Raw genomic sequence first — 21,250 nt, 5'->3', positions numbered from 1 at the left:
GACTGTCAACCAGGGCAGACCGTCCACAATGCGCTCCAACCACTTCTTATCGCCAGGGCGGGGACTGGCTCGCGTAAAATACGTCATGGGTCTGCAGCGATGATGTTGACAGTGTTTGTGTAATTACTCTCACTGCCAGAAGGGGGTGACAAAAGTTCCGCACTGCAGATTTAAGGAAATTTAAGAGTGTATATAAACATTTTAGGAAAGTTGTAGACATCTTTCTGCATTTGATTTGCATCCAGGAAGTTATTATTTACTGATTTATATGTGTTTCTATTTGATTTTACTTTACTTCACTTGTTTTTTATCTTTTGTTGTTTGCTTCGTTTGTAAAGCATATAATTTGGCTTTCAAATGTATAAAATGTGCTGTACAAATAACACTCATGGTTATAGTCATTGTAATAAGTCTTATTTGCGAAACTCCATGTACTGCACATCTGATGACGAAGCTCTGAGTTTGAGGTTAAGCAGAATTAGGTCAATTTGGATGAAACAAAGTTTTCTTATTGAGATGAATACACAGTATTCATCAATACGTCACCAGCACTCATGTCATCTCACTGTTGTGTCCTGGTATCATTAGTATGTAACACAAGTGTAATGGCTGCTGATGGTGTCTGCATGGAAAACATGGCTCACTGGGTGTGTCTGTATGCTTTTGCCCTCAGCCCGAGATGCAGACGAGCGGGAGAAGTGGATCCACGCCTTAGAGGGAACCATCCTCCGTCACACCCTTCAGCTCCGGGTAAGTAGCCAAACACATGTTCGTATGTGTGTGTGCGTGTGTGCGTGTGTGTGTGTGTGTGTGTGTGTGTCTAATCCATCCAGTATAGTTACAAGAAAAAATCGTTTGGCTGTGGGGCCCCTTGATGTTTGCTCACTTGTTTATGCAAATTTCTATGTCAGCATCTAATGTTTACAGTTTTACTATTTATCATCCATTTGCATAAGCAAACATGCTATTATTGGTTTAATACCTGAAGAATAAACTCGTACAGATGGTCGACAAAATGACTGGTGTGCAAATTTGGATGCCCTTAGTCAGGGAAAGATTCAGATTTTAGATAACTTCCATTGTGAAATTTTTACACACTATACACTGATATAATGGCTTTAAAGGGACTTTGCATCTTGGGTGGTGTTATTAGCTCTGTGTTTTGTTTTGCTCAACAAAACAGTTGAGAGCCTGTGATGAGTCTTGTCAGTGTTAATGGAAATAACGGTGTCATCCATGTAATCATAAATGCAGGATGTTAGGGCAATAGGTGGCTAGTTTGGACTGGACAGGAGCTTGCTACTTAGGTTTATGGAAAGACAGTTTCCATGTTTGTTTTACTGCTGATCTCCTGATCTACTGACTTGTTTTTGTCCCCTTTTGTTTGTGTTTCAATGCTTTATGGGTGTCAAGTGTCTCGGCCGGTTGCCTTTCCTGCTCCTCCTGCCCTCCAGTTGTTTCTTTAGCCAACCTTCTTCCCTAAACTCTTCCTCCTTGTCCCCTCCCATCATCACCCACATGCAGTTCTTCCTAACCATCCCCTCCTCCTTTTCACCCCTGTGACCAACCTTTTTATTTGCTCCCCCTCCCTTCTTTTCCTTTTTTTCTGCCTTCCCTCCCTCTGTGGCAAATCCTTCTGATGTGCTACGTGTGCCTGCTTGCTTGGTGCACACACATACACACACTTCTGCGGTGTTAGCATGCTGCTGTCGTAGGATCATGTGACCTAGCTTTAACCAATCGGAGACCCGCTTGCTTGATCAACCAAACATCTGCCTGTGCTGCCTCAGCCAATGGGAGTCGCTGTTAATGCTTGTCCCTGTCAGCACTTGCTGCTGCTTTGTGTGTTTTCTCTTCTGCCTGCGTGAGAGGAAGTGTGCCTTTCCTGCCAGGGGAGGGTCCTGGATTAACTCAGCTCTGTCTGCCTCATACCAAACGCTCTGCTGATAACTGCTGCCGGAGGATAAACTGTAGCCTGAAAGGCTGCCCAGCTAACCTAGAGTCTGACGGCTGCTGTGGTTATATAGGCATACTGCAGTGGAGAGCAAAAGGAGGAGTTTGTTTTCTATTTCTGTGTGGAGAAGGAGAGGAAGGGAGGAGGGTGAAAGAACGCTAACTTGACCAGACCAAAAAACAGAATTAACGGAGAAAGAGAAAAGATCCTGAGTCAGGCTAAAGGGCCTGATGGGAGAGATGTACAAGGTTTAGCGCAGCATGTCCATTGGAGCGAGGCACCCAGTAAGTAAAACACACACACACAAAAACACGCCACTGCACCATAGCAAGAACTTTAACGGCTGCAGTGCGCTGCTGGGGCAGCAGCATTTTAAAGTGGGTCACATTGCGTGGAAAGACAAATAGAAAGGGGGGGGGGGAGGGGGGGGGTGAAGCTCGTGTTGTTTATAGAGTCTCGGTTGGTTGTGTGTGTTTGTGAGTGTTTATGTGTGAGACTTTGCAAGCTGCTTTAAAATATTCCCACTATGTCACACACACTCAAACAGGGATGCATAATCACTACTGGAAATGAGTGGGAGTCGAGGGGCAGACATCTGGCAATATTTCAGGAACGGTGAAGAAGTGAACACGATGACGTGGTGATACAGTAGCTGTTTATAAACCAACCACCTGCCTCTGACTTTCCACTTCCAAACTTATCTGCTTTGTCTGTAAAAAATCACTTCCCTCCACTATGTGTATTGACAAAATATTGTTGATATTTTTCTCTATGTAATAATATGGGCTCTGTCTTATTTATTTGTTTAGTCCTATTATGCAAAGATGGTCAGTTGAACTGTATGGATACAGTATAATATAAACTGTAGTAAATATTACTTTTTAGATGCATATGTTTTATTTCAGATTGTAAGCTGTATTTTGTGTTTCTATATTCACTTCCATTATGTTATGAGGTGTTTGTGTTATTTTAGAATATGATTGTGCAGATGCAGTTAATTCCCACAGTATTTATAGGGGAATTGGCAACACTTCACTATAAAAAGATTATATATCAGATATATTGCAGTGCTTTTATATTGGATTGTGATGAAAGGTGTGTCTTGAGCCCACTCCTTGTGTTTATACAGGCACCTGTGTATGTATATGTATATGTTTTTGTTTTGTTGGCGGCTTCAAGTAAAAATGATCATGATGTAATGCTTCGCTAGAAAGATAAGAGCTCTTTTCCTGATAAACTGTTGTTTTTCCACTGTAAAAACCGGATGTGGCAAGTTCCTGGCACTAGAATGACTGTACCTTTCCAAAAAGGGCATGAACACATTGTGTACACACACATTGATGCAGCAGATAGACATTAATATTGACATCGATATTGTTTGTTGATTTTGATTTTTGCTCAGGCTCTCATTTGGCCAGCTACACTCTGCAGTCATGCGAACAGTAGAAGTACCTTTGCTCCTTTCAGGAAGTTTGGCCAGTGAACTGCTAGCTTCATGGCTGCTGAGTTAACTCAGACTTTGTTCTCTGTAAAGCCAGTATGTTTTTCACAGTTAAACTGTGGTAGGTCTCAGCCGCTAACAGTGTTTGGCTGTTAATGGCTTTTCTTCACGTTCCTGTGAGGCTGTCTTTAACAGGAAGGAAAAAACCCTCAAACTCAGGACACACCAGCAGTGTGCGACACGGCAAATGCAAAGCAGCGGTAGCACCATACACGGTTTGATAAGAGCTTGATTTTCTAACGGGACTGACAGTCAATTTCAGTTTTGTTATTACTCTCTCTGCTTTTCTGTGTTGTGCGCTGTGTTTTTCCATGTCAGAGTGACTGCTGTGTTTGGGTAAATTGTCCTGACACACGCTGTGTTAGTCATCTTACTTATTTGTCTTGCTTGACGTAGAGGGAGTTATTGTGTTGTCATTGTCATGTTTAACGCTGGAGTGTCCCTCCAGCGTTAAACATGGGGTGATTTATTTTTTTTTGAAGGAAGTCTTGTCGGTGCACACATTTATCTGCTCATTTTCCTGTTTTTTTAGTTTTGTGTCAGAGCCAACTGGATTGTTCTGGGTGAGCTCAGACAGATTGAGACAGATGCCCGGTCACGTCTGTTCTGCCAATAGTCTAGTAATGACCTTTTAATGGATATTATGTAATGAAATTATCTGTGTCCGGGTTTGTGTGTGTGTGCGTGTGTGTTTCTGAGGGGGCTATTAAGGCAAGCTAATTAACAAACAATGATTTGAGTGCATCTCAACTGATTTCCACACTAAATTCTCTCCAGCCTTGGCTTCCTTGATTCAGTTTTGTTGAAGCCTGAAATGCACTGGCCTCCAGGCAGGCAGACTGACCTGCTGGCCTTTTATGTAGGCTAGCCTTTAAACAATAGTATTCATATGTACCCCAGTACAGTACGTTGCTGGAAGATTCTCCAGAGCTGTTGATGTTTCTATCCACCATTTTGTGCAACTGTTTACAAAGCCTACCTGGCCGGGAGGTGACAGAGACAAGCTCTTTTTTTTTCTATGAATAGATAATATGTGATTACATGGCCTGGATTATTTGTAGCATCTGTGTAGTTTAGTTTGAATATGCAAATACAAGTGTGGCGTTTGACCTTCGTTTGTCGGGCTGCACTAATGCTCTGCTGTCTCCTTCTTCCTCAGGAGGCCGAGACAGGATTTGTTCCAAGTGTCCAAGATTTTGACAAGAAGCTAGCTGAAGCTGACGCCTACCTACAGATTCTGATTGACCAGTTAAAGGTAGGACTCCATGTAGAAACACCTAGCTGACCACATCAGTTCTTCTGCTATATTTCACACTTGGATGTAGGTATGAGAAATATAGGATATCTGCATTATTTGTGTTTCTTTGGACAAAGTCCCAGAAGTAAAACAACACATTTGAAATAATCACCACACATAAAATAATCTATTCAAAACTGCCACTTAAAATGTATCCAAAAATCTAGAAATGTATGTTACACTTACAGTATGTCATGCATTTGTATCTATGTCATGACCTCCTTCATATTTCATCTCTGCTCCTGAGTTTTGTCCTCTCTGTTCTCACTCTTCTCTGCAACAAAGCAGAAGTTAAGATTTGTGGTCACCTGATGATTGAGCAGATATTTAGAGAAGCAGCAGCACATTGTCTCAGACACACAGTCTTAATGAAAATACTGCAAGTGTCCTTCCTAAGCAGGAAAAGCTCGCTGCCTCATTATCTCAAGTCACATCTGTACAGATTAATTTGACTGTGGACCCATCTTAGCTCATATTCCATCTCTCTTTTTTTCCCCCTTCTCATCTCTTGTTCTCTGTCACTCTCACACAGCTGTTTGATGAGAAGATCAAGGACTGCAAAGAGGATGAATCACGCAGAGTGAGTACCAGCAGTGCTGCTCTGTCCTTGTGCCTCTGCTCTCTGTTCCGCTGTCCTGGCTGTCATTAGAGCCGAGGCTAACAGCAGGGGAAGCAGGCCGACACATGGCACTGAGAAAGAACAAATGATAGCTGCCAGTGTGACAGACAGACTATTGATATCTGCAGTAGTCAGATTATTTTTAAAGGTGTTGCGTCAGCTAAAAGATGAGCATACATTATCTCTGCATATTTAATGAGAAAACAATTTCAAGAAAGTCTTCTTATTTGGGAAGCCAGCAAAACAGTTTCATATTAATTAATTATCTTGTACATATCGTATATTATGATAATATTAAACTTAAAATATATAGCACCTTTCACACAAAAAATGCATTTCAATGTGCTTAATTAAACAAAAGAAAATTGTACACTACTATAAGAGTGTACATAGATGTAATGTAATTTAGAGACATAATACCAAGATTTCCAGCCGCATTTAGCTGCACCATAGTGTGGCCCATTCACAAGAGTATGTCTGTGCATTAAAAACATAAAGACAATGTAATTTAAGAACCGTTGTTAGAACCATTATAATTATACTTGATAAAAGTAGTGACATTAGTAACAATTTTATCTTTTCTTGAGCAGTTTCAGTCTACTAAAGCCAATTTAATGTTTTAGCAAGTGATCCTGTAGAGGTTTATAGGAGGAAGCAGGTCAGTATCAGGGTGTCTCAGTAGCTTTTTGTTTTTTTGATATCAGCTGTGTGACTCACTTCCTCGCTAAAAGCAACACTTTTGGTCACTTTGACTTCTTTATCACATTGTCACCTCAATATCACACATATCTTCAGTATAGAAAATTGTCTTGCAGATTTCAATAGTGCTAAAAGTCCAGTCAAGAGTCCAGTCAGAGATCATTACCTTTTTTTCTAGTTGTGCTTCATTTGCTGTTAAACCGGTTGCAGCTGCACTTTGGCTTTTTGAACCTTGTGTTTGTTTTTTAAATTGCTGTTGGATTTTTACAGCCTGTTTTCTTTTGTCTTTTCAGAAAATTGAAAATTTGAAAGAGACTACTTGTGTAAGTTAGAACTTAACACATTTTCCTTCCTGTCTTTGAATTTTGATGTCACTAAGTTCCTAGTTATTGATTTCCTTTTCTGTCTTTTTTTTTTCTTCTAGAGTATGGTAGAGTCCATCAAGCACTGTATTGTACTTCTGCAAATTGCCAAGGTAAACACATCTGTTTGATTCACCTCTCAGTAGCTTGTTCTGACATTTCACCTTAATCATGAAGACCACATTGGAGTGCACTGTGTGTCACCTTGTGTGTGTCTCTGGGGTAGTTCCCTGCTTACAGTTGCTAGCTGGGTCGGTGGTTGATGAGGGTGTAGCCCGGTACTCGTTTCATCACATGTTCCTATCAGCCCTTTTGAAAGGAAATGGAGCAATCATTTCTGCTTCATGTGGGTTTAGGTGAAACTCAGAGCACTTGTACTCATGAATAAAACTCTAAAACATGTAGGTGACAGATGGGTCTATCATGTATTTATTGATTATAAAAGTGACTGAGGATTTTATCATGTGATGAAAGGATTACTACATGTGATGAGAGCGATGGACCTCATTGCTCTCTACACCACAGATGCTCAGGATGCTTTATGAAATGACTCTTGAAACTTCCTACACAAGAAGTCTAACATTGTCTTCTTAAAATTTTAAGGACCAAAGTAACGAACAGCAACACGCAAACGGACTTATAGTAAGTTTGACATTCTCCGTCCATGACAAAACAAATTCAAATCAAACAAACTGCTAACTTTCTTTTCCTGCTTAATTTTACTATACACTGTAGAAAAGCAGATGAATCAGTTCTCTTTAGTGCATGCAGTCTAATTTGGAGATCGGCTCTATCTCAAGCTCTTTCCCTCATGTCTGCCACCACTATCCTCTTGATTATGTTAATAATTTCATCTGATTTCATCTGAGATTTAAATTCTTTTTAACATGGGTTGGGAACTATTCTTTTCTTCATTGTTCATAATGTGTATGTGTTCACAGAAAATGCGCATTGTCGCAGAATATGTATGTGTTCATAGACCGTACATGTGTGTGTTTTGATAGATAGATAGATAGATAGATAGATACTTACTTTATTATGCCACCCAACCGTGTCGGTGGTAACTGTTTGGTACAGCGTGGTAGCTCAGTTCCTGTGCATGTCTGTATATGAGAGGACGTTGCACTTCACTTCACTCACTAATTAGAGTCAACTAATTCACCATTGATTATAGTGTACACACTGCCTGCTTATTGAACCATCGAGCACTAATAGCTGGAAGGCCACCCAGAGAGCACTTTACTGTCTCTGCAGGTGTCCTGTCCTCATTTTAAGGGGCCGTATGTAGTTTTGCACGTCAAGTCACGAGCACTTAATGTTGTGATTACTTTATTAAGCTTTAGATTGATTTCCTATCCTACAGTAGCGTATTGCTTTCCATTCCTTTCATTATGGTGTGAATATTAACTTGCAATGGTTAGATAATCCGTCGCAGTAAACATGTAGTCTTCTTAAGGGCCCATCAAAGTCATGTGGTAGGTGACATTGACTGGTGTTGTTTAAGGAAACACTGACCAGCCAAACAACACTGTAAAATGCACAAAACAACCAGACTCTCAAAAACCTTTTCATGCATGTCCGTGTTTGCTTGTTGTTTGATTTCCAGACTGCATAGCTTGTGATATTTTTAGGGGGGGGTGAGATGTATGCAAATACAAAGGTTGGACAGGAAGAAGGGAAGGTGACCTTTTAAAATGGAAGTGACAAAACGGTGAGGACTGTGGTGCAAATTAAATATATATTCAGCTCAGACCGCTCTACAATGAACTGAACTCAGTGGCTACCTGGAAGGTTAAAAAAAAAAAATCTATCCAAACACTTTTAGCACTTTGGAAATCTCTTTGAACCGTAATGTGAATGGTTTGTAGATAAAGGAGTAACACACAGAAAACCTCCAGTGTGATCCTTGATGCAAGAATCCCACCGGGGCCGCACAGCTCATAGGCCTGCGCTGCTCTTATAGCTGACTTAATCTCACAGACGTTAAGTACAATATTACGCAGTATTAATAGCACAACATAAGCTCTCTCTACACATCTAACTCCACATGTTTTATACGCCATAAGCTTTGTGCTAAAGATATCTGTGCAGCTTTAGATCTTCGACATGTCTGTCACGTTGCCTGTATGCTGATAATGTGGAGCGTATGATAAATGCACTGTGTAGACCTTACTTTAAAACACTTGCAGCATGTTTGATCGACCTTTTCAACCGCTGCGCTGCCAGGGGAGCTCCCGTAAAGCGCAGGAATCATTTAAACCGAGCACACCAGGAACCTGTTCAGTGTTTATTTGTCAGAATCATTTATGTGCTGTGATTGGTTTTTTCTCTGCTGCACCAACTACCTGCTGCATTAATATTACATTCACTTAAATAAATATATCGATCATGACACACTGCTTAAAGCCGTTTTTAGCTGTAACTCTCTCTCTCTCTCCTGCTTGCAAGGCCACTGGCTGGTCCCACCATGACAGACCAATATTTCTGTATTTGGCTATAATTAGTAGCCCTCGCCTTACTTTCATGGAGGCACGTGGACAAGACGAGCATCAGGCGTTGCAGAAGGGAAGGAATAGAGGCAGGAAGCTCAGGAGATAAGAGAGAGAAGTGTGAGCAGGAGGGCAAGTGGAGCAGACCGAGCTTCTCTGGGGGACATTTTCTGCTTTTGATCAAAAATTCCGTTTCATTGACCATGAAGATATTATGATCTAATTTTTCTGGACACAGAAAAAATATGTTTTGTCAAGTCGTATTCAGAAAAAAATGGATACAACTCGACTTCACATCACAGCTCTTCTTCCTCTGGTCGGAATTTTTCATGCTTTAGGTCCTTTGGTTCCTGTTTCTGGTTCTCCAGTCGCAGCTTGGTATTTACACCAGCTTCTGTCAGAGCACACTCATGTTACTGACTCATTGTGTCTGTTCCTTTAAATCTCAAATGACTGAATCAAAACTTGCATAGAAAAAAAAAGCTGGAAAATTCTCCACCTACAGGTCAAGTTTGAATAATATAGGATAACACATGACACTGACTAGATCTAATTTCAGTGGTACCAAAGAGCCCTGGGGGGGGGGGTTAGGGTCGATATGGTTTTGCTTTAGCTTGTGTTGTTGATGGTGTTCCTGTCAGTTGGGTCATCGGTACCCGTGACCCCATTACACAGAGCCAACAGGCTGCTTTTTATGTATGCCTGCATGTAAATGCTTGGACACACAACGATAAGGTGGCGCTGATGAGGGCAGGCCGCTGCAGATAGGAATATCCCCACTGATTTTTACCACAGGGAAATCAAGAGCCAGAGAGTTAAAACATGTTACAGATTTAGTCTGCCGCCCAGTGGAGTTAATTAACTCCTTTTTAGACTGGAAGGTGTCTCAGAGTTCAAGAGGCGCTGTTAGTTATTGTGTAAAGCTACTGCTGGTGGTAGGATTTCAAGCAATGTTGCTGGTCTCATTGATCAGATGAATGAAATCTGGTAATGCCACTCTTTCCAGGAAATAGAGTGAAAGGGAATTGATCTGCCCTTGCTGAGGAGTGCATATTTTATTTCACTGCTCATGTTGTTGCATAGGTATAGCATTAAGCTGATCTATAACCAATACACAAGCTGTGGAATTGGTCTTACATCGATATCTGGCTTGCAGAAGGAAATGTTGTGTGCATGTAGGTACACATGGTTATAATTAAAATAGATTGGTCATAAATGTCATGCATATTAAAGAATAAATGTTTCTGTATGACTGCAGAGAGGTTATAGGCCAAGACTGAAGCTATATTGACAAGGTTTTTCTTTTATTTGCAATGCTGGATTTCTGTCTCAAGTTTTTTTCTGTCTGTTAAACTGCATTTTAAAGAAGTAAGCAGGCAGTGGTATGGGTGTGCGATCGTGCAGATGTCCATGTGAGGCAGTTGTTTGTGTTGTTTTTTTTGTTGATGGCAATGCTTGTATTTATTTGTTTTTCCTCCAGAGCACCATTAACCCAGTGGATGGGATCTACCAGCCCTCTCTGGACACTCCTGTAGTTAACACCACGATGCCAACACAGACCACACTACCCACAGGTACTAGACATCTGCCTGCATACTTACTTTCTAGTATACATGTATCAGCTACATCCGGGACACTCTTGTTCAATGTGCTTGATGTGTTAACACGTCTGTGTATAGACTCATAAACTTCACAGACTCAATATCATTCAGAGAGGTCGCAAATGTTTTGTAACATACTTCAAGGAGGCAACAGCTCCCCCTCATGTCCACATCTTAATCTCCTCCAGCTGATGTCTCCACTCGCCCAACACCGTTGATGTTGACAGAAAATTCTCTAAAATGTTTGCTGACTGTTTTTTTTGTTGTTTTTTTTTCATCAACAAAAACTACAAAGTCAATATTCTGCCCTTCAACAACATTTTAAATTATGTTTCACTGTGGTATCAAGGAAAGTGGAATGAAACCTGAAGCAAGTTCTAGTATGACAGATGGATATCATTAGGCAATACCTCCTCAGTATCTGTGCTTACATTTTCCTATTCAGGGATTTGATAATTGTACTAAATGTTTCTTTCAGTGCATGAAGGTAAAATGATATAAGCGAAGTTCCTTGCTGTTAAAGATCTATACAAAGATCCAGTCACATTAATCTGTGATGGTTATTACGTGATTACATTTAATTTTTTTTAAACATAATGCTCTGTGACAGTGAATATGTTGTTAGTGCTCTGTATTAAAGCAGATTTAAGTCCTTCAGCTACAGTGTAATAATGTCTTGAGTAATTTTAGTCAGTAAATAATTGAGTAAATTTAATCACATACAGAGCATGACTAAAACCTGCTAAATTTAATATCTATTTTGGTCAGATGACTATGACTAGACTGCTTAAAAATGCTGTGAAAATGAACACTGCAAAGTAGGCCGTTCTAATTTCGGTCTCTTAATAGACTGTGTAATCCCCTTCACAGCTGCAGCCTCTGTCTGCAGCGTCTGAGATCATTTTCACAGCTTTTGGGAAATTGGGTTTTGATTTGGCTTCATTTTGAAGCTTCGGTACTCATAACTCATATGCTTCTCTGTTTTGTTTTTGGTTTTGTTTTTTTGTTTTTTGCAAAAGACGCTTCTCAGGTGTGTAAATCAGACCAACGACCCTCAACGTTACCGGTTGGTCCCGTCGTCACGGTGATGGGCAGTCTGCAGACCCCAACTCCCAACAGCACAGGTGAAAGATCACTTCACTCAAGACGCCAATCATATTACATCAGCTTTGACACTACGAGGAAAAGTCATTTGTTGTAATTATTGAGAGTGAATTATTCTTTCCTCTCAATGATTTTACAAGAGAAATTAAATATTATGAACTGTGTTTATATTCCTGGTTTGGTGCTTGGTGCTGTTGTTCATCAGCATATTTAATTTATTTACCAAACACAAAACACGTCTTGTCCTGACTTCTTGTATTACAAGTTGTTAAGCTTAAAACAGCAGTTTTAAATAAGAACGAGGTTTGTTTGTAACATAGTTTGGAGACAACGGCATGTGTCCTTGTTAGCATATTATTCCTTGTTAGATCCTTTAGTTTACAAGCTACATGAAGCTAATGGAATACGAACTCAACCACAAGAACAAGAGAAATAATAATGTATGAATTATTACTGTGCTTCTCCAGCCCGGCTCGCTGTGTCCATGAACATGAAGTAGATTAAAAAGCCAGAGAAAGCAGACGTTCCTGCCTGTTTGTCGTCTGTGCTGAGGCAGCACTATTAAAACGCTGCGCTGTGCACTAAGGAGGAACGCTGCACGCTGGAGAGCACTGTCAATATGCTCTGCAGAGGAAGCAGCCACTGTGTTAAAGACAGCTTAATGTTACCGTACACCGCCTGCTGGACTCGGCTGTCAGCAACGAGAGTGTGTTACTTAAACAAGATAATGTTGACTTTATCCCCGTGACCTTTGTGCTGTAAGACTAAAGAAGCCTCATGAATTAAAAAAACACAGCAAGAGAGCACTTACACGACACACAAACGGCTGATCCTTTTATTTCCTCCTCTGTCAGGGAGTGGCCCGTCAGGCCCCAGCAGCGGCGTCGCCTCCCCGGCTCACATCCCCCTCCCATCGCACTCGGTGCCAGACTTCTCCTACTCATCCAGCGAGGATGAGTTCTACGACGCTGACGAGTTCTACCAGAGCAGCACTTCCCCCAAACACTGCTTAGAGTGAGTAGAGTAACACCCCGCCTCCCTGCGGCCAACACAGCACAGAATAAATGTATTGCTTCAGAGCTTGAAAGCAACACCATAATTATAGCGTTTAGCAGCTCAGGTGGGAAAATGCTGCTTAGAGTGAGTGAAAATCAAGCTGGAAAAGCGGCCTTAGTCAGCGACAAGTTTGCAACAAAAGTGCCTGTGAAATTCTACTTATTCTTTACCTCCTTATCACTCCTGCTTCCTTCTTCTCTCTCTTCCTGTTGACCTCAGTCCTTCAGGGCCACCAGCGGCCTCTCCCCTCACTGATGAAGAAACAGCGTTGAAACGACCAGACACCACCGAGTCCCTCAACTCGTCCATGTCCAATGGCACCACAGATGCAGGTAAAAAGGGAATGCACACATGACGCATACAAATATATTGGGGTTTTTTTACCCCCAACAGTTGTTAAGCCTCTTTTTGCATTCAACACTTAAGAGGAACTCTTGTCTGCAGAGCTTTTCCTATTAGTACTACACCAACAAAAAGTAGTTTGAAGTACTTTTCTAACATGTTGGTTCATCAGATGGTAAAAGATAAGTGATATTTAACACATCTGAAAAGGTAGGGAACTTAATGTTAGTGCAGCAGTAAGAGACTTTCCCTCTGCTGGTGTCTTCAGACCCGTTTGATAGCCACGATGACCGCGATGATGACGGCGAGGGGGAGTCTGTGGAGGAGCACAAGAGCGTCATCATGCATCTGCTCTCTCAAGTCCGTTTGGGCATGGACCTCACGAAGGTAAAGACCTCTGAGTATCACACTGATGCATGATCCCTTTGTTCTGTCTGCCTTTTTCTCACTGCAGTATTCCTTTATCCTTTAACTCACTAACATCATCTGTTCAAACTGTTTCTTTTGAACAACCCACACAGCTACAGTTTTGTCCTTCATTATATTTCACAGGTGGTCCTGCCTACCTTCATCCTAGAAAGGAGATCTTTGTTAGAAATGTACGCAGACTTCTTTGCACATCCCGACTTATTTGTAAGGTAACAGCCATTTAACTCTCTCATCAGTGCACACTAGTGTATCACACAGATATTCAAACATATTCAAAATTCAGTAAAAATTAAGTAGTTAAACTTGTTCATGTGGCTTTCTCTAGTATCGCTGAGCAGCCAGAGCCCCGGGAGCGCATGGTTCATGTGGTAAAATGGTACCTGTCAGCCTTCCATGCAGGGAGGAAAGGCTCAGTGGCCAAGAAACCTTACAACCCAATCCTGGGAGAAGTCTTCTATTGCCACTGGGATCTGCCCAGCGAGACAGAGGAGCCTCTCCCACATACGGTGAGACCACATGCCACTGACATAAAGGCTGTCAGCCCTGGTGCCTGTGACACTGTATGTGATGTTTGGTTATACAAATAAACTTGAATTGCAAGTATGGTCACCATAGCAACCACTGAATAAAATTTGTTCTCTTTGTGTTAGAACTGGTTTCCTTTTTATGCACATTTCAAAAATTCTTTTAGTGTAAACACACCACACAAACTGCTCTTTTCATTTGAATATTGTATACATAGTAACTAAATTGTCTATAGTCTATTCTTAATCCGTTTCCTCTCCTCTTCCCTCCAGGAGACAGTATCAGACGGCCCAGTTCCCTGGTCTTCATCCAACAGTGTGTGTTTTGTGGCAGAGCAGGTCTCTCACCACCCGCCTAGTGAGTGACAAACTTCATTTTTGAAACGTGACCAGAAGCTGTTCATTTTTTAGATCCTTTGTCATTACATGTTAGAGGCCAGAAACAACATATAAAGCAAAATGTAGGCTGATAATCACATGTTAAATTAAGATTTCTTAATGTTGAAAATGTAAAAGAAATAGTTTGAATTTTGAGCACATTAGTTTTCTTACTTAATTTTCTCGACTATCCCTAAGATGTTGCCACTTTTGTACAGACTTTTCAGTGTTTCTTCTCTTCTTTGTGCAGTTTCTGCATTCTACGCAGAGTGTTTAAGTAGGAAGATCCAGTTCAATGCTCACATCTGGACCAAGTCTAAGTTCCTAGGCATGTCCATAGGTGTTCACAATATTGGCCAAGGTACACTAGACGCTCCCTCATACACACCAAAATATACATTTTTAAACTTAACGGTCATAAATTCATGTAGTTGTAATAATTATGTACTTGTCTTGATATAGGCTGTGTGTCATGTTTGGAACATGATGAACATTACATCCTCACCTTCCCAAATGGATACGGCAGGTACGTGTTTCTGCGTCTCTGTGTCAGTCCGTGTCATCGCTGAATTTTGTCTGTCTGGTCATTACTATTGGCTTCACTGACCTGAGCCTGTCTGTCCAGGTCGATTCTGACTGTGCCGTGGGTGGAGCTGGGTGGGGAGTGCAACATCTCATGCTCCAAGTCGGGCTACAGTGCTAACATCGTGTTCCACACCAAACCGTTCTACGGAGGCAAGAAGCACCGGATCACAGCTGAGATTTTGTAAGAGGAAACTGGTTGCACAGTACAATTTATATTCAAGTTTATAGACACAAACCTTTTTTTAATGAAATATGGCACTACTATTCTCTTTTTTTGTCTTTTGCAGTGCACCTAATGATAAGAAGTCGTTCTGCTCTATTGAAGGGGAATGGAACGGGGTGATGTATGCAAAGTGGGCAACTGGAGTGAGTTCTTTATTTCTTTATTTCCATTATACTTTTTGCTGTGGGGGGTGGGGGGTATGTATCAAAGTAGACAATATGCCTTGCTCTATGTTTTTATTTATTTTATTTCTTTTCATTGTGACTGTGTATTTTATCTTTATCTGGGTAATAACTACTAAAGCAGAGTTTTGCAATAAACACATACATTAATACACATATGAATGTGTTTCTTGTGTTTTTCTAGGAGAACACAGTCTTCATAGACACTAAGAGGTTGGGTATCATTAAGAAGAAAGTGAGGAAGCTGGAAGACCAGCTGGACTACGAGTCCCGAAGGTGAGAAATATGAACCGGTTTCTAACCTCAGCAGTCTTGCATATCATGGGACCTAGGATACAGTAACAAAACACTGCACTCAGAAACAAACTCTGTGTTTGTTTCTTTGATCCACCAGACTATGGAGAGATGTGACGCTCAACCTGAAGCTGAAAGACATTGACGCAGCAACAGAAGCCAAACACCGGTTGGAGGAGAAACAGAGAGCCGAAGCCAGAGAGAGAAAGGAGAACGAGCAGCAGTGGGAGACCAGGGTGAGACTGTCTGCCTTTATTCTTCATTTACTTGAAGGAACATGAACACTGTGTACCAGTAGACCAGACACTCCCAAAATGCTGAGATATCAACATACTTTCCCCCCCTTTTTATATTATATGACTGTGTCTGAATACAACAAAACTAAATGTCAAAATGTTTGTAATTATTTCCAAAATGACAGTTTGTACTTCCTCATTGTTGCAGTCATTTACAAAATGAAGCTCACTTGAAATTTGAAAGATGCAACTCCACTATTTCACTACTAGGCAGAGATTAAGAACAGATATTTTGTGAGAAACCTCCAATAATATTTTAGTTTTATTTTTGGATCAGTTCTGTGATTGTAAAAATGTTATTGCTTATGTGTGTCCGCAGCTATTCCACGAGGACGGGGAGTGCTGGGTCTACGACGAGCCTCTATTAAAGAGATTCGCCTCTCAGAGGCACTGAGAAGACTACGCACACTCTGATACACACACATACATATGCATAAGGAAATGCACACACGACAGAGTCTTCATAAGAACTCTTTTGCAAAAAAACACTTCTTATCCAAGCCTTGGAATGACTGATGATTGAATATGTACACAGCTTTGCATTTGACTGTAAAACCATATGGAAATGAATGAAATCAAATGGAAAAGCATCTAAGATGTAACATGAAAATTAGTAAAAGCTCGTCTCCTTATTTGGGCAATCTCACTTCCACCGCCACCGATACCCACCAACCGCCAACATGAGACTCTGCAGCGCAGAGTGGAGACAGGTGTCATCGCCTCTCAACTTTGCCCGTCAGCTTCGAGAGCAAGACCACACCCTTCATCAGCTCCACAGGACGAGCCAGAGCAGCACTCGTTTCCCTACACACATGGGTATTTTTTGGGGGGGGCAAAGGGTGTGTGGTTGATGGTGTTCAAATCAAATAAACCTTGACAAATAAAACAGCGCTCTATATCTCAGGGAATCTGGTGACTGAGGAAAGAAAGCTGCTGCCCCCTCCAAGAGTCTGACAGCCTTTTAACGGTGGAACGGATTAATCTTAAAGGGGCGGGGGAGAAACTCTCTGCTTGCCTGCAACTAGTTATAACTGTTGTTTATATATAGATATACATATGATGGATATATAAATATATATTCTTTTTTATTTTTAATGCTCTTTTTGTTTATTTTTCTTTCTGGCAATAGTGTAAAAATATTTGAGGATATGAAATTGATGGCTTTACATCTTTAGGAATCATTCCATTAACACTTTTTTGATGTTCTGTTCCCAATTTCAGTTAACTTGCCACCTATTTGGTCCTTCACACTGTTTTCTGTCTCAAGTGTTATCCAGAAGCAAAGTCCTACTTAAGCCATAGCATCTGAACACACTGATTGGGAGTAGTGATAGATTTATGGAATATATGCAATATAGAGATAATTCACAATGTCTGTTAGCGGACAGATTTAGACGTCTTTTATGCCAAAAAGGTTTAGAGAAAAGGCTAAAGGGACTTTCATCTGGACAGAGAACAAACAGTCCTCTGAATATGTTTCCATGTTACCTGAAGGCATTTTTTTGAACAAATGATTGTTTACATATTTTTGTCTTTCTGGACAGCTGGTCCACGGTGAGGATGTAAGAGGAGGGACTCAGTCTGTAAAATTTCCCTTTTGTTCCGCACATCATCCTCTCCAAACCCACTGACGCCAGAGTGAACCACCTTAACGTTCACTCTTGTGTTGTCAGAGGGCGCGAAGAAAGTAAAACGACGAGGAACCAGAGTAGACTTCTGAAAAATTGCTGCTGTTTCATAGCGCTGCTTGAGTCCAGACTGTGTTCTGTTGGTTCAGTTTTCTTGTATTTTTTTTTTTTTTTTGTCCAGTGATTTTTTTTTTCCCCCCAAGATAAGAACCACATAGAGGGCAATATTTATCCTACTGTACACCTCTGCTTTTTTGAACCATCATTCATTCTCTTATTTACAGCTACATAGGTTGGATCTAAATGCAATGATATTTGGATGAGATACAAAAATAAACAATTTTCACCTGAAAATGCCCCAGAATATCTCTTAATGCTGTAGTGAGCTCACAACACAGCCGCGTGTTATCTTTGGTGGTTAAGATTTATCCTCTCTTCAAGATATTTGGCTCGTATGAAAAGTTTTTGGATAGATATGAGTGAATAGTATAGTACCCTTTAAATATTAAGACCTTATAAAATCTTGAAATTGATAAACCTCAACATCCAGTAACACTTGGTGAAGATCAGACAGATGCCTTTAGAAACAAGCCAACTGAAATCCAGAATCTGAGCTAAATTTGAAGCTATTACTTTGTTTTTTCCTCCATGTTATGTCTCTGTAAAGATATTTTCTAAGTGAGGCCTTGCCATACATTTCAGTATCACTCACCTAATAGAGAGCAATTAAAACAAATGTATTTTTTATTTCATTCTGATCATAACCATTGATTGTACCAGATTTTCCTGTTTATTGATGCATAATATTAAATCTCCATGAGTTTATTCCTGTGAGATTTTGTGATGGTTCTTTCAAATGAGCATCGCCTCAAGTCGTATTGCTCAAAGTCTTGTAAGTCAGATCCGGAGAGAAAAGAGCTTTTCTTCTTTAGAAGGCGGAAATATGCCTCAATATCACTTCAGTGAACTGTACTGATCACACATGCAGTTTGTTTTTCGCATATCATGGTGGGTAAACATAGCTGGCTTAACTCTAGAGCAAAAAATATGCTGCAGGGCCCATATTGAGCCCCCCCACCCAACATGTGACGTGTGTACCCCGTAACATTTAAGTTCCCATTAAGTACAGTGCACACAAACTATACCATGTCATGTTTTTATATGCCCGGAGACCAACCAGTACTACTGTATATGCTTAAATAACACTGCCTGGACTCAGGTTTCCTGTGTATCAATTAGTTTATGATTATTTACTTGAATAAAACTTAATTTAGAAAAATGCATCACGTTAGCACAATATAAACTAAATTATAGAGGTTCATATTAATTCATATTAGTTCATTTAAGTTAATTAAATTACCAAAAGCCAACTGACAGTGAAGTGAACATGGAGCTTTTGGGGGCCTGAGACAGTTGCTCATTTTTCCCATTAGGTAATCCAGCCATGCAGGTAACACCATACATACTGTAAACAGACATCTGATGTGTAACAGCATCAGCTTCAGCATACAGTCTGTTCAATAAATATAGGATTACATTCATTTATAAAACATTTTTATTATAGCAGTTTGCTCGAGTATATGTGTGCACTGTTTCACAATGTACAGTCTAATTTAGTCATTCCATGAAAACTCTTAAGTTTGGGTCCCCAACATTTAAAGGGAAAAACGAAGCAGTATAAAACTGTCAATATTGTTTTCAGTGGCTGAATACACTAATTCAAGTGTACTTATTAGTATGAAGTAAAATAAAATTAAATAATAAAATTGCAATTTTTATATTTTTAATTGTTTGCTGTTAAACTATAGTCATTTTCTCATGTCCGTTCTAACCATCAGGTAACACTCAACAAATATTGCATAAATCTCTGACTTTTTTCTTTTTAGGAGCATAAATGCTTCCCTCTTCATGGGAAACGTACTAATCAAATTTTAGAAAACATATTTTAATATCAACATATTAAAATAGCATGATTTATGTGTGTCCATAAGTTTCATGTTCTACATCATCACTCCAATAGTGTACTGTTCCTTTAAATGACATCACTAACAGGAAATTATATCATTCAAAAGTTTGAAGAAGACAAATTTAAATGTGTGTTGAGTTGATTTTCTTTTAGAACATTTTTGGTACATTTGTAGGAATTTGTGCACTTAAATATCTTTATGATTTTATGGGGGAATTATGAATTATTATTGTGCACAACTCCAACATGAAATTATTCGCCCAGTGACATGACTCATATTAGAGTGGGGATAATAATAGAGAAACAGTCCTCCTTGTTGGCCACACAAGAGAGGTCAATTAGAATTATGATTATTATTAATCTTAATTATGATTTTGCAATGGTATAGGTCTTTTAAGGTTAAGTGATTGAGATGCAAGCACAAGAAAACACCAACAAGTTCACTTTAGTTACATAAACATTTATTACTAATACTACAGCTACAAGTACTAAATACTACAACATTTTACAAACAAGACACAAGAAGAAAAGGGAAACAGGTACACAAGGCTATGGCTGGTGAATGATTTGAATGCACAATGCAGAGTTATTTATTGTGTAGTTGGTATGAGAGACCTGACAATCAGATGAGATGACTGTTACCTGAGAAGCAGTGAGTCAAATCAACAGTACAACAACTTAGTTGTGAATTGCCAATTGAAATTACAAATCATGAAAGCACCAGGCTTTAAGCAAATTGATGAAGGTTTTGTACAAATACTTGCTTGTTCCCTGGGGTGGCTTCATGCAGAGAATGGAGTCTGATGTGCTGGAGTGAGGAGCTGTAGTCTGGATCTGATAATGATGAGTGAGTTGGCCAGTCCAGACTTGAAAAGTTCCCATTGGAAGAGAGCTCCTGGTTTATGCTCTCATGCTCTCCTAGGCTTGACCCTCAACTCATGACTCCAGATCCTGAGGTTTCACCTCTTGTTGCTCTGACTCACATCTTCAGACTAGCAAACTGCAAGCTTTCCTCCGGTATGGCAGAAAGCAAGAAGACAAAGTCACAAGCAAGAAGAACCAGCAACCAGCAAAAAGCAGCCCAAAGCAGCCTAAACAGCCTAGAGTCTCAGACAAGACACTGTTTTAAAGTCTTGGTCTGCCTGCCCAGAAGGTGCATCCTAGCCAATCCCAGGGGCTGCAGAATTCTGGGGGAGCAGAGTCAGACCCTTCCTGTCCACGGACAGGCCGGTTCAACTCCTGAATATGGTTACTCCATTAATCAAACTATTTACAATTTACCAATTTCATGATCCTTAATTTTGCATTTTTGATAGTAGCTTTAGCATTCTGAAAGTGAACCAAGCAGAATGATGATGTTAGTGTCATCGAGGATGATGGAACTATGGTAGTGGTACATTTCTTGGCTTAAAGGCAGTGGAATAAAAGTCTAACTAAAGCACATAATGACACATATATGATATACACACATATCACCATGCAACAATAATTGTCCATAGACAAGATCTAAAACTACATTTGTAAGTCTTTGAGTTTTACAGTCCTCTATTCTCCTTGATCTGACTGCAAACGGCAGGGGTCCATGTCATTTGAGGTTGTGTGTGTGTGTGTGTCACTGGGGCATGGCATATTGTACAGCATGTCTTGTGCCTTATGCTGGTTTGCCCAGTGATCAGTTCTTGGGTCAGTCATTCAAATCCTGAAAATAAGAGTCCAAAGTG

General features: G+C 40.2%; 1 protein-coding gene across 3 annotated transcripts in view; it reads left to right on the top strand.

The window, feature by feature from the left end:
• osbpl9 (oxysterol binding protein-like 9) overlaps positions 1–18,388 on the top strand; it is a 32,214-nt gene extending 13,826 nt beyond the window's left edge. The window contains exons 4-24 of one of the 3 annotated variants that reach the window (XM_042416650.1): positions 674–750; positions 4,615–4,710; positions 5,285–5,332; positions 6,364–6,393; positions 6,495–6,545; positions 7,036–7,074; positions 10,402–10,495; positions 11,542–11,646; positions 12,481–12,640; positions 12,902–13,014; positions 13,293–13,411; positions 13,577–13,662; positions 13,779–13,959; positions 14,251–14,335; positions 14,606–14,716; positions 14,818–14,881; positions 14,981–15,121; positions 15,228–15,306; positions 15,530–15,621; positions 15,740–15,875; positions 16,255–18,388. In XM_042416650.1, the coding sequence (XP_042272584.1) occupies positions 674–750; positions 4,615–4,710; positions 5,285–5,332; positions 6,364–6,393; positions 6,495–6,545; positions 7,036–7,074; positions 10,402–10,495; positions 11,542–11,646; positions 12,481–12,640; positions 12,902–13,014; positions 13,293–13,411; positions 13,577–13,662; positions 13,779–13,959; positions 14,251–14,335; positions 14,606–14,716; positions 14,818–14,881; positions 14,981–15,121; positions 15,228–15,306; positions 15,530–15,621; positions 15,740–15,875; positions 16,255–16,329 (1,982 nt within the window). In that variant the 3' untranslated portion in view covers positions 16,330–18,388. Of the gene's footprint in view, positions 1–673; positions 751–1,907; positions 2,239–4,614; positions 4,711–5,284; positions 5,333–6,363; positions 6,394–6,494; positions 6,546–7,035; positions 7,075–10,401; positions 10,496–11,541; positions 11,647–12,480; positions 12,641–12,901; positions 13,015–13,292; positions 13,412–13,576; positions 13,663–13,778; positions 13,960–14,250; positions 14,336–14,605; positions 14,717–14,817; positions 14,882–14,980; positions 15,122–15,227; positions 15,307–15,529; positions 15,622–15,739; positions 15,876–16,254 lie in introns of those variants that run through there. The other 2 variants (XM_042416652.1, XM_042416651.1) reach the window with 2 other exon arrangements.
• Positions 18,389–21,250: the final 2,862 nt, after the last annotated feature.

This window comes from Thunnus maccoyii, chromosome 7, assembly GCF_910596095.1.
Source record: "Thunnus maccoyii chromosome 7, fThuMac1.1, whole genome shotgun sequence".
Classification (NCBI taxonomy): Eukaryota; Metazoa; Chordata; class Actinopteri; order Scombriformes; family Scombridae; genus Thunnus; species Thunnus maccoyii.
Note: the sequence above shows the minus strand (reverse complement) of the source record. Positions and strands in the feature narration are given on the sequence as shown.